The 12,691-nt window shown below is 39.9% G+C and overlaps 1 protein-coding gene across 18 annotated transcripts in view; it reads left to right on the forward strand.

Moving 5' to 3' along the window:
* The window catches only part of ank2a (ankyrin 2a, neuronal), a 60,054-nt gene that overhangs the window by 19,739 nt on the left and 27,624 nt on the right, over positions 1–12,691 (forward strand). For 9 of the 18 annotated variants that reach the window (XM_037255788.1, XM_037255826.1, XM_037255808.1 and 6 more), the window contains 31 exons: positions 168–266; positions 634–732; positions 941–1,138; positions 1,214–1,312; positions 1,413–1,511; positions 1,703–1,801; positions 1,974–2,171; positions 2,245–2,343; positions 2,602–2,700; positions 2,833–3,030; positions 3,263–3,361; positions 3,894–3,992; positions 4,067–4,165; positions 4,242–4,340; positions 4,415–4,487; positions 4,611–4,661; positions 4,839–4,965; positions 5,247–5,313; positions 5,405–5,508; positions 5,787–5,822; positions 6,625–6,849; positions 7,922–8,020; positions 8,739–8,893; positions 9,127–9,338; positions 9,422–9,629; positions 9,686–9,782; positions 9,861–10,089; positions 10,752–10,877; positions 10,959–11,081; positions 11,164–11,196; positions 11,280–11,301. In XM_037255788.1, coding sequence (XP_037111683.1) covers positions 168–266; positions 634–732; positions 941–1,138; positions 1,214–1,312; positions 1,413–1,511; positions 1,703–1,801; positions 1,974–2,171; positions 2,245–2,343; positions 2,602–2,700; positions 2,833–3,030; positions 3,263–3,361; positions 3,894–3,992; positions 4,067–4,165; positions 4,242–4,340; positions 4,415–4,487; positions 4,611–4,661; positions 4,839–4,965; positions 5,247–5,313; positions 5,405–5,508; positions 5,787–5,822; positions 6,625–6,849; positions 7,922–8,020; positions 8,739–8,893; positions 9,127–9,338; positions 9,422–9,629; positions 9,686–9,782; positions 9,861–10,089; positions 10,752–10,877; positions 10,959–11,081; positions 11,164–11,196; positions 11,280–11,301 — 3,670 coding nt within the window. The remainder of the gene's footprint in view (positions 1–167; positions 267–633; positions 733–940; positions 1,139–1,213; positions 1,313–1,412; positions 1,512–1,702; positions 1,802–1,973; positions 2,172–2,244; positions 2,344–2,601; positions 2,701–2,832; positions 3,031–3,262; positions 3,362–3,893; positions 3,993–4,066; positions 4,166–4,241; positions 4,341–4,414; positions 4,488–4,610; positions 4,662–4,838; positions 4,966–5,246; positions 5,314–5,404; positions 5,509–5,786; positions 5,823–6,624; positions 6,850–7,921; positions 8,021–8,738; positions 8,894–9,126; positions 9,339–9,421; positions 9,630–9,685; positions 9,783–9,860; positions 10,090–10,751; positions 10,878–10,958; positions 11,082–11,163; positions 11,197–11,279; positions 11,302–12,691) is intronic. The other 9 variants (XM_037255883.1, XM_037255929.1, XM_037255865.1 and 6 more) reach the window with 6 other exon arrangements.

Here is a 12,691-nt window from a genome sequence, read left to right on the forward strand (position 1 = left end):
GGAATTTGACGTCTTTACTAAATCTCTGCTCGGTGTCATAATTATATATAATTATTTTATCTAGACTAAACCATTATCTTGGCAATGGCTGAGAATCACTGAGTCGCTGTAATCTTGTAATAATGTTTTTTATATCCCTCCTATTGTGTTCTCGTCTGTCCTGTCAGAATGGAATAACGCCTCTGCATGTGGCCTCAAAGAGAGGCAACACCAACATGGTGGTCCTGCTGTTGGACCGAGGAGCTCAGATCGACGCTAAAACCAGGGTGAGTCTGCACACTGCATCCATTGAACTGTTTTTATTCTGCACCTTGGGCCAAGGCATTTACATTTTACAGAAAAATCTCCAACAAAAAAAAAAAAACATAATCCAAATGATATATGTCCTGAAAACAAAATGATGATCGCGTATCAATTTACTCACAGAAGTACTTACTCAGCGGAAAATCTCGGCCTATGTAGGTGAAGTCTGTGATTTGAATGGCAACGAGTACATACACAGATTAATGGGCTCTTTGCATGTAATAACTCACGTTGCAGAAATATGCCTGCGTGTAATAACTCATGTTGCAGAAATATGCCTTGGTCTTTTCTGGTTTTGAAAAATAGCTAACTTAAACTTGATCATCCTAGGATGGGCTTACTCCGCTACACTGTGCAGCCAGGAGTGGACATGACTCAGCAGTGGAGTTGCTGCTGGAGAAAGGCGCACCTATTTTAGCCAGAACAAAGGTAATGTGATTGCTTATACCTTCAAAAAACTCACGTCATGCAGCTTTACCTATTGGAGTTTAATGCTACATGACAAAGAGAACATAGAAATAAACACACTCTTTTCGATCTTAAATCAAAGCACTCTAAAAAGTCAACGCTATTATTAGATTGTGTATTTGTCAATGAGGAAATAACAGATGACACTATGTTTCTTCGTCCTCCACAGAATGGATTGTCCCCACTGCACATGTCAGCCCAGGGCGACCACATAGAGTGTGTGAAGCTGCTGCTGCAGGACAAAGCTCCGGTTGATGATGTCACACTGGACTACCTCACAGCGTTGCACGTCGCAGCTCACTGTGGCCACTACAGGGTCACCAAGTTGCTGTTAGATAAGAAGGCCAATCCCAATGCCAGAGCACTAGTATGCATACAAATTGGGCATAACACCAGCTTGTGTCGCATGAATTTGAAAAATATATATTTCTCTCATTACTAGAATGGATTCACTCCCCTACACATCGCTTGTAAAAAGAATCGGGTGAAAGTGATGGAATTGTTGGTGAAATACGGAGCATCCATCCAGGCTATTACTGAGGTGAGGCACTAAGAATGTTTCAGTTTTACATTTTTGTAGTCCAATATTTGATGCTAAATAACTATAATAATATATTTGTCTTTTCTTTTTTTTTTTCCAGTCCGGCTTGACTCCCATCCATGTTGCCGCCTTCATGGGCCACCTCAACATTGTTCTACTTCTACTGCAAAATGGAGCCTCTCCCGATGTCCGTAACATTGTAAGTTTGAAACTATAGCACAGGGTTTAAATTCATGTATTTAACTGTTTGTGCAATAGATGAATAATTAAAACTGTTGTAAAGTATTGAGACGCATATTTTAATCTGTGAAATATCCGTCAAATCAAATCTGGGATCCACTGGTTCTTGAATCTTTCCAAGTATAATGACATTCTGTCTTTGGTGAAAAGCGTGGCGAGACAGCACTACACATGGCGGCCCGAGCAGGCCAGATGGAGGTGGTGCGTTGTTTGCTGAGGAACGGCGCGTTGGTGGATGCCATGGCCAGGGTCAGTCAGCATTGACCATATTTCTGCTCCTTAAAAGCATATCCGCATTCGGGACACCTGCACAATGTCATAGGAATTGGATTATTCTTGTTGTGGACCTCCTCATTAGATTGTGGGGGTGTAACTCATGATGTGATAAATGTACAGCTCACATTTTGTCATTCAATCACAGGAGGACCAGACTCCCCTCCACATTGCATCCCGATTAGGAAAAACCGACATTGTCCAGCTGCTCCTACAGCACATGGCTCACCCAGATGCTGCCACTATCAATGGTTACACTCCACTCCACATTTCAGCCAGGGAGGGGCAAGTGGAGACAGCCGCCGTGCTTCTGGAGGCCGGGGCTTCACACTCCATGGCTACCAAGGTGAGCAATAATTGTTATAAAATACAGTTCAACAAATTGACTTAAATTAAACTCTGAATTTCCACTACCACAGAAAGGATTTACTCCATTACATGTAGCCGCTAAGTACGGAAGCCTTGATGTGGCAAAACTACTGCTTCAACGCAAAGCTCTCCCTGATGATGCAGGCAAGGTGAGATGAGTTTTTTTTTTTAATGTTCATTTTTACCTCTATGCAGAATGTTGTTTTAAAGACAAAAACTAAAATTATGTATTAATAATGCATTTCACTTCTAGCCTTTAAGTGTTTATGTAAATATGGTTTGAGGACTACACATTATTTTGGATTCTCATTAGATTGTGCAGATGCTGCTGATGCATTTTGTCAGCTTATGTCTAAGAAGCTCTCGACATAAAGATCAATTGTGTAACAAAATGCTTGCTCACACAGAATGGACTAACGCCGCTCCATGTAGCGGCTCATTATGACAACCAAGAGGTGGCGCTCCTGCTGCTGGACAAAGCGGCCTCACCTCATGCTACTGCAAAGGTGAGGACATTGTCATAAAGTCATACAAAAGTGTCACAGGGTTGGATGGCTCAATCTTGAGCACAACATTGCAGGGAGGTTTCCGCCTTACTCTTAATAAAGAATTCACACTGTTCATATTTCTTTCTCCAGAATGGGTATACTCCTCTTCACATCGCAGCCAAAAAGAACCAGACTAACATTGCGCTAGCCCTGCTCCAGTATGGTGCCGAGACCAATGTTCTGACCAAGCAGGGAGTCAGTCCTCTTCACCTGGCTGCACAGGAGGGACATGCTGAGATGGCCAGCTTGCTCCTGGGCAAAGGAGCTCACATCAACACAGCAACCAAGGTCATAGAAATATTTTTGTATTGATGCTCAGAGAATCAGAACCTTTTTTACAAGTATATCTATCGAAAGTAACCATAAGCAAAAAGACCAGTAACCAGCAATGTACTCAAATCTTGAGTACAGTCCTTAAAACGTGTCACATGACTTTGTCCTGATGTCATCCCTATGACGCATGTGTAATGAACCAACCGTTGCTTTTTATGGTAACCCGCAATGTCATTTTGTATTACAGAGTGGACTGACTCCTCTGCATCTCACAGCACAAGAGGACCGGGTCAGTGCTGCAGAAGTGTTAGCCAAACATGATGCCAACTTGGACCAGCAAACAAAGGTAAACACAAACAAACTATCAATCACTCAGCCAGCATGTGTTTTTTCCCTGAAATTATAGTTCTTAATCCTTGCCGTGTTTTGACAAAAGCAAAAAATTTTATTAAGATGCATGGGGAGTGTTTTAAAGTGTTAGAAAAAAGAAAAAAAGCATGTCTGAAAATTGTAACAAGCATTTAAGAGAATTTCTCCGACCTACCGGCCCGAAGGAAGTACTGCAATATTTCTATTATATACTGTACATTACTTATTGCAGAAGTGTATTCTGCCAAGTGGCTCATTAGCTTTATGCTCACATTTAACACCAGTCGCAAAGAGGATTAGTCTTTCTTTCTATTATTTTTTTAACTCTTCTCGATTTTTTGTTAGTGATCCTGAATCTCCCCTTCCTTTAAAAAATAATATCTATACATGTGCACGTGAACTAACCAATAATTTGTGGAGAATAATATTAAATATATCCAAATGATATTAACATGTGTCCAAAAGTTATTATTGTAAAATCTGCTAACTTTCTTTTGTCTTCATGTCAGCTTGGCTATACACCTCTAATAGTAGCCTGTCACTATGGAAATGCCAAGATGGTCAACTTCCTGTTACAGCAAGGTGCCAGTGTCAACGCCAAAACCAAGGTAAGGGCCAAATATTTTACTTGTATTAAACAAAATAAAACTTACAAAATACTTGTGCTCTATCCGTCTTGTAGAATGGATACACACCTCTCCACCAGGCAGCACAACAAGGGAACACACACATCATCAATGTTTTGCTGCAGAATGGGGCCAAACCAAGTGCTACTACAGTGGTGAGATGAATAGAAAAAATGAAAAACAAAATCCTTGTGTGGGGGAAAAAAACTCAATGATATCTCCTCCTCTTAGAATGGAAACACTGCTCTATCCATTGCCAGGCGTCTGGGTTACATCTCAGTGGTAGACACACTGAAAGTGGTCACTGAAGAAGTCATCACTACCACAACAGTAACGGTTTTCATTTTTAATGTTTCATTTTTTTATAATATGCTTTAACAATTCTTCAATCCTTTTTATGTCAGACGGTCACAGAGAAACACAAACTCAACGTCCCAGAGACCATGACGGAAATCCTTGATGTCTCTGATGAAGAAGGTGAGGATGTTTTATTATTGTTTTCATTTTTATTTTATTTAACCATTGACAGGCTCATTTGTCATTGTCCTCAAAACATATATATTCTGGATGATTTGGTGTTAAAAGCATCATGTTTCATAGCTCTGGGGCTTGAAGATGACCCTTTCTCAGAGATGTTTCTAGAGCTGGAAGGTACTGCTGTATTTTGTCTGACCACCCGGTGTGGTGTTATACTAATGTGTTATGCACCACTACCATTGTGTTGAAAATCTGTAGGTATTCTCTTCCTTTTCAGCCATAGTGTGTTGTTTTTGTAATTAATCTTTGGATTTCAAACGTATTAATAACGTTTGAAACACTGTTGTCCAGGTGAGGACACTATGACTGGTGATGGAGGCGAATACCTGAGAGCGGAGGACCTTCGAGAGCTTGGCGATGACTCTTTGCCAGGACACTACTTGGACAGCTTCAGCTACATGAGCCACAACCTGGACAGGTCCCGAATACCAACCACACACTCAGTGATGAAACAGAATATAGTTGAAAAAAATGCAACTGACATTCGAAAAACATAAACCAACTCGCTGCAACTGATAAACTGTGAAAAAATGTTTTGAGGTGCCACATTTACAATTATATTATCTTTTAATAATACTAAGCTAATCTACAATAGAGTATGATTGAGGGATGTAAAATATTGTCAATATAAAAATAATACTAATAATACTCATTAATAAAAACATTATTATTATTATTATTGTGTCATGTTCGCTTCAGGCCTCAGCACCAGAGCTTCCATCAGAGGGATGGCGTTCTCATTGAGGACATGATTACCAGCCATCAAGTGAGGACAAATCCTGTTTAAAAAGAAAATAATACACTGACAGGTTTTGTAAATTGTAGTTGAAGACAAGTATTGTTTTGTTTGTCTTCAGGTGTCGGCACTATCAAGAGAGCAAGATAAGGACTCGTTCCGCTTGAGCTGGGGGGCTGAGCACCTCGATAATGTGGTGTTGTCCTCCAGTCTGCTGCACTCTGGGTATAACTCTGTACAAACACACACACACACACACACGGACACACACTTTTAGTGGTTCCTTGGAGAAGTGACATTGCAGCTGTTATATAAATGAAGCTGCTTATAAATAATCTATCATACTGTATGTTTAGAGTGAGTCACTTTTTTTTTTTACTTTGTCTTTTATTTTTCTCACTTTAATTCACTTTTCAATGTTTTTTACTTTTTCATTGTCTTGTGGCTTCTGTGTGCACACACTTTTGTGATCTGTGATTTCGTGTGTTATATTCTGCTTTTAGCCGTTCGTCTCCTTGCCTAGACCATGACAACAGCAGGTGATTCTCTTTGCCTTCTTTAGCTGCCTTGTCTCCTCCTCTTCTAGTTTATGTACTTTTATTTTCGGCATATAATAAAAGTAAAAACATTCCTCCATCTCGATTTTACTCCATGCATGGATTGCTAATGCACGATTTTGCTAACTACAGATGTCCTAAATCTGACCCCTAGATTGGTCGCTTACAGTTCATTGTTATAATTCAATGAGATGCAGGACAAGAGCTGAATCCTAAATTCTGATAATTAATTGATTGACACTTTCAGAGATTCATTTATGTTTATTTCCTTGGTTGTATATATAGTTTGATCAGCTTCATAAACCGGGCAGTGTTTCTAATATTTCAACTCATTTCTATGTATTAATAGCAATAATAATCATTACCATTTTTTAATAGTTCATTTTGTTTATTAATGACAAATTGACAGAGAGTGTAAGTTATCACGTTTAATTATTGCAAGCATCTTAAAATGATTATTTGGAGACAATTTGCTGAACACTTTTGTTGTAAGTGTGACCGTTTGCTTCAGGAGGTTTTTAAATTGTTAATTTTATTTGGAAGATGTATAATTCTTCCAAGACAGCCTTATTTGCCTGCCTTGCGTGCAAGTAACATTTTGACTGGAATGAAACTTGAGAATTGTCTTGAACCAACTGTGACCATAGTGTCCTTGTGTTGATATCAGTACTTAATGATGATGGAACCTGAACCTTTTTATCGTCTTTGCATTGTCTGCATGGAGTTGCAAAGTCAACAAAATGATTAGCTTTTGTGCTAATTCTGGGATGCACCTGTCTTTTAGCTTTCTGGTCAGTTTCATGGTAGACGCAAGAGGCGGTGCCATGCGAGGCTGCCGTCATAATGGCCTAAGAATCATCGTGCCACCAAGGAAGTGTTCCGCACCTACGAGGGTGACATGCAGGCTAGTGAAGCGACACCGTCTGGCTTCCATGCCCCCTATGGTCGAAGGTGAGGGGCTGGCTGGTCGCATCATTGAAGTGGGACCCACTGGAGCTCAATTCCTGGGGTAAGTGTGTTGGAGTTGGAGTTGGTATGAATGGTTGCTGGGGTGTGTGTGTGTGTGTGTGTGTGTGTGTGTGTGTGTGTGTGTGTGTGTGTGTGTGTGTGTGTGTGTGTGTGTGTGTGTGTGTGTGTGTGTGTGTGTGTGTGTGTGTGTGTGTGTGTGTGTGTGTGTGTGTGTGTGTGTGTGTGTGTGTGTGTGTGTGTGTGTGTGTGTGTGTGTGTGTGTGTGTGTGTGTGTGTGTGTGTGTGTGTGTGTGTGTGTGTGTGTGTGTGTGTGTGTGTGTGTGTGTGTGTGTGTGTGTGTGTGTGTGTGTGTGTGTGTGTGTGTGTGTGTGTGTGTGTGTGTGTGTGTGTGTGTGTGTGTGTGTGTGTGTGTGTGTGTGTGTGTGTGTGTGTGTGTGTGTGTGTGTGTGTGTGTGTGTGTGTGTGTGTGTGTGTGTGTGTGTGTGTGTGTGTGTGTGTGTGTGTGTGTGTGTGTGTGTGTGTGTGTGTGTGTGTGTGTGTGTGTGTGTGTGTGTGTGTGTGTGTGTGTGTGTGTGTGTGTGTGTGTGTGTGTGTGTGTGTGTGTGTGTGTGTGTGTGTGTGTGTGTGTGTGTGTGTGTGTGTGTGTGTGTGTGTGTGTGTGTGTGTGTGTGTGTGTGTGTGTGTGTGTGTGTGTGTGTGTGTGTGTGTGTGTGTGTGTGTGTGTGTGTGTGTGTGTGTGTGTGTGTGTGTGTGTGTGTGTGTGTGTGTGTGTGTGTGTGTGTGTGTGTGTGTGGTGTGTGTGTGTGTGTGTGTGTGTGTGTGTGTGTGTGTGTGTGTGTGTGTGTGTGTGTGTGTGTGTGTGTGTGTGTGTGTGTGTGTGTGTGTGTGTGTGTGTGTGTGTGTGTGTGTGTGTGTGTGTGTGTGTGTGTGTGTGTGTGTGTGTGTGTGTGTGTGTGTGTGTGTGTGTGTGTGTGTGTGTGTGTGTGTGTGTGTGTGTGTGTGTGTGTGTGTGTGTGTGTGTGTGTGTGTGTGTGTGTGTGTGAGTGGTTTTACGCAGGTGTGTTCTTTTCATACTGTCTTCTTCACTCCTTCCTGTGCTGCACATGGATCAGTAAGCTTCACCTTCCCACAGCTCCGCCCCCTCTGAATGAGGGCGAGAGCCTGGTCAGTCGCATCCTGCAACTGGGTCCTCCAGGAACCAAGTTCCTCGGGTAGGAGGGGCCTATCCTGCTCAGCCCAAGATCCAGTATTCATCCAAGATCCTGTTTTTCTTTTTTTTATGTTGTTCTGTCTTTTATGAGATGGTTAAAGGTATAATTTGTCTGGATGAGCTATCGATTATTATTGCCCTCCAAACCAGTCAAGGGGGCAGCACAGTGTCCAAGTTATTCAGCCTAGTTGAAAGCTTGGGCTGGTATACAATCACTGACCTCATGAACATATTTTTGGTTTGTAGTCCAAAATATTTATTCAAATGTATCTTTTTAAAAGTAACAAAAGAGTCAGAAACTTTGTTTCTTAATTGGCTTTTTCTTCTGGGTCCAGCCCCTTCAGGAACAAAGTGACACTATAAGACAACCTACTGGTGCTTTTTCAGACTAAAATTATGCCTTTCTAAATGTTTTGAGTATCACTTTAAACCGTGCTTGTTTTTTTTCTCTGCTTTAGTTATTCCCTTGATTTTATGCTGTACAGCCACTGATCTTGTTTTGTTATTTTGCAACGTGTTAATACAGAACCCGATAGTTTCCTCCTCCTTTTTACAAAAAAGTGTTATCCTGCATGACTTACATCCAATATTATTTGAAATTCTTTTATTTTGTTTTTGAAGGTGGTCCATAATTTCACACCTATATTGAACCAGTCTTGACATCTTGTGACGTTATCGATTAAATCATTCTAATTTGCTTATTTTGTTTCTTCCATTAGTCCGGTGATTGTGGAGATCCCACATTTTGCCGCTTTGAGGGGCACTGAGAGGGAGTTAGTCATCTTAAGGAGTGAAACGGGAGAAAACTGGAGGGAGCATCACTGTGACTTCACTGAAGAGGAGCTCAACCAAATACTTAATGGAATGGATGAAAGTAAGGATTCAAAGTAGTTGAATTACTGATGGTATGGGAAAAAAAATCAGTATATATATACTTTTACTATACTTTTATAAGTTTGAGCAGAGTAACAGTTCTGTGATTTTAAAGCCACCACAATAAAAAAAATAGTTTTTGTCATATTTTATATCAGTTGCATAAATTTTGGAAAGAATTTGCCAAAGTAAGTCATCATCGTTGCTCATGTTAAATATTTCTGGACTTCACAGAACTGGATTCCCCTGAGGAGCTTGAGAAGAAAAGAATCTGCCGCATCATCACACGAGACTTCCCACAGTATTTTGCTGTGGTGTCGAGAATAAAGCAGGACAGTCATCTTATTGGTCCAGAGGGCGGCGTCCTCAGTAGCACTCTTGTTCCTCAGGTACAGGCTGTCTTCCCTGAGGGAGCACTCACTAAGAAGATCAGAGTTGGGCTCCAGGTGTGTACCGTACATAAGTTCTTTGAAATGGAAAGAGGTTTGATAATATGACTGATTTTGATGGTTTTTGGAAAATGTCTTAGGCTCAACCCATTGAAGTTGATGTCGTGAGAAAGATCCTTGGCAACAAGGCCACATTCAGTCCAATAGTCACACTGGAACCAAGAAGAAGGAAGTTCCACAAACCAATCACCATGACAATCCCTATTCCCAAGAGTGCAAACAATGAAGGAGTCGGACCTGTGTACAGCGGGGAAACACCAACCTTACGTTTGCTTTGCAGTATTACGGGTAAGTCTGAGATGTATTTATTTTTTACTCATGTAGTAACAAAAATTGTGTTGCAGGTGGGACAACGCCGGCTCAGTGGGAAGACATCACTGGCTCTACCCCGCTTACCTTTGTTAATCAGTGTGTTTCCTTCACGACCAATGTGTCAGCGAGGTAAAGCTCAAATATCCACTTCCACGTTCACTTATGGTGATTAACATCCAACTGACTAAGTGTCGTTCACATTTTTAGATTCTGGCTGATAGACTGTCGACAAGTTCAAGATTCTGTTAGTTTTGGCTCTCAGTTATACAGAGAGATCATTTGTGTGCCATACATGGCCAAGTTTGTCATCTTTGCCAAGACGTTGGACCCCATTGAAGCACGACTTCGCTGTTTCTGCATGACCGATGACAAAATGGACAAGACGCTAGAGCAGCAAGAAAACTTCACAGAAGTCGCACGAAGCCGAGATGTTGAGGTGCAGTGTCTAATTGAGTGGAAGTAGTTAATTACTAGAGTGAGGCCATCTCACGAGGATGCCTGGTCATGTGACGACCTTGTCATCCTGACCCTATTTCCAAGATCGTCATTGTACTTTTTTCGTTTATGTGATAATGATACACATATATGTTCCCCGTTCAAATGTACGCTTCTGGTTGGCCGTCATAACATGGAAATCCTACTGCCCCCATTGTAAGCGGTCGGTAAACAGAGGAAATGGTGCATTACTACCCTCTAGTGGTGGTTTGGCTCATTACCACTCATGTTCTTGCATTTCAAAGAAAAAGTGCATCAGTCGCATATCAACCCATCCCAATGAAAAAATCATCAGACAACATAATTGACCTTGGCACTGAATGTTTTTATTATCTGTCATTTATTATGGGCGACTTTCATCATTCATGGCATTTATCGTGGTCGTTCATGGCCCATGTCACCTTGAAAAAGAGATTTGCTCTTAAATCTTTGCTCCATGGAGATAATTGCATATCAGTACATGCCATTTACAACATAAGAGGGGCTAAATATTACAACTAATGGAGTACCAAATAGTGAGCTTGGTGTATAATATGAAGGGAATAGCAGACCTTTGGGTTTTATTTGTGTGTTTGAATAATGATCATTCTTATGTTAACTCAGGTCCTGGAAGGAAAACCAATATTTGCTGACTGTTTTGGAAACTTGGTGCCGCTAACAAAGAGTGGGCAGCATCATGTCTTCAGCTTCTTTGCCTTCAAAGAGAACCGACTAGCCCTTTTTATTAAAGTATGTTAGCATACAGGGGTTTTGCCTCTTTAAGATTTTTCTACCAATTTACTCATCGAGTGTTTTTGAATCAATTCACAGATAAGGGACACAGCACAGGAGCCATGTGGTCGGCTTTCCTTCACAAAAGAACCTCGCACATACCGCAGTCTGAACCATAATGCAATCTGCAACCTTAACATAACCCTCCCAACATATTCTAAGGTCAGTCTAAAATTGAATCAAAATTATGTGTTGTGAAATTTGTCATAATTAAATATTTGTTTTGTTTCCTACCTTCTCATAGGAGTCTGATTCAGAGCAAGACATGGATGACGAGGTAAACAAAATCTTCTCGATGCACTATCGCAGGAGTATGGAAAATATTGCTGATAATCATGCTTGATCTACTTTCTCTTGCAGAGTGAGAAGAGTGACAAGAAATGTAAGTGAAACTTTTACAGTTTTAAGAAATGTGCTCAATATTTTAGCCGATCAGCATCACCGGCATTACCATTTAAGTGTCATTTTACAATCTGCAACAATTACATTCTATTCAATTATATAAATCTATTGTCACTATCTAATGAAAAGCACAAGCAGTGGTGCCTTGAAATATGAATGCCTTCACTCACAAGTTTTCTGATTAATTCTTTACATTCTAATTAATTGTGCCAATGTTTGTATAAAATGCAATTTTATAAAATACTACTTTTCCTTAAAAATCTGTTTTAGGGAATGGAAAGCAGGAACCGATACTTTGCATTTCCACATATTTCAATAAAGAAATACAACTTGTAATACAAATGTATTGCGTCACTAGCGTGGTCACGGAACAAATTCAACTCTCAAGACACCACTGTACTGGTAACCAACGCAAGGTTATTTTCAGATTAAAAAGATTTGGACACGTGCTTTTCATTTGCAATTCCATATTATATAACATTTTATAATCATAATGTTGACAATATTAACAGATGATAACTGATCATAAAGGTTGTGACACGCAGTGTTAGCCACCGAAAACATGTATATGCCAAGATATGCACTGTTTGACACGTTACTACTAAAATTTGAATGTGGTGTGACTTTGCTCTACTAACACGTCGTTACTAGTAGCTATGCTCTGGCTGTGCATTTGCCTTTCTCTAATTCCTCCTGAGTGGCTCTTTCTTTGCTTCCCTTTCCCTCTTTTAATTTTCAAAGTCTTTGAATTGTACTTATTTAAATCTACCTCAACCACTTTAGATGCCATGCTAGCTGAGCTTAACCTTACCTTGAGAATAACAGTATTATTTATCATAATGGAGAAATATAAGTGGTATTTTAGGAACTAGGAACAAATATGTTTGGTCTGTACAGAAATACTAGTAAAAATGTAAATTATTATATTAATATATCAATTATTAAATTACATAAAAATTATTACACATTATTATACAATTATTTTTTTAATATGTTTACCCTCAGTCATCACTTCATCCTATATAATTGTTTTATTTACCGATTATTCAGTTACATTTCATCTATTCGCTACACTGTAAATTTTATTCATTGTCACATTTGATCATTAAGTGAAATGCTATGCAGCACAATTAATTTCACTCACCTGACACCGCAGTCTTATTTTTTTAATTACTTTATTTGAGAATACATTATCTGTAATTAAGATGGTCTGAATTGATTTCATCAAATAGTACTTGAAACACAGAAAGAATTATTGCAAATACCAGATTTGGGGGGGGTCATTAATCAATTCGTTAAAAATTATTCTAATAGGATTTAGTACTTGATTTGTTGCCAGGCATGACTCTCCATGTCAGTGACAATCTTGA

Source organism: Syngnathus acus, chromosome 1 (assembly GCF_901709675.1).
Source record: "Syngnathus acus chromosome 1, fSynAcu1.2, whole genome shotgun sequence".
In the NCBI taxonomy this organism is placed as follows: domain Eukaryota; kingdom Metazoa; phylum Chordata; class Actinopteri; order Syngnathiformes; family Syngnathidae; genus Syngnathus; species Syngnathus acus.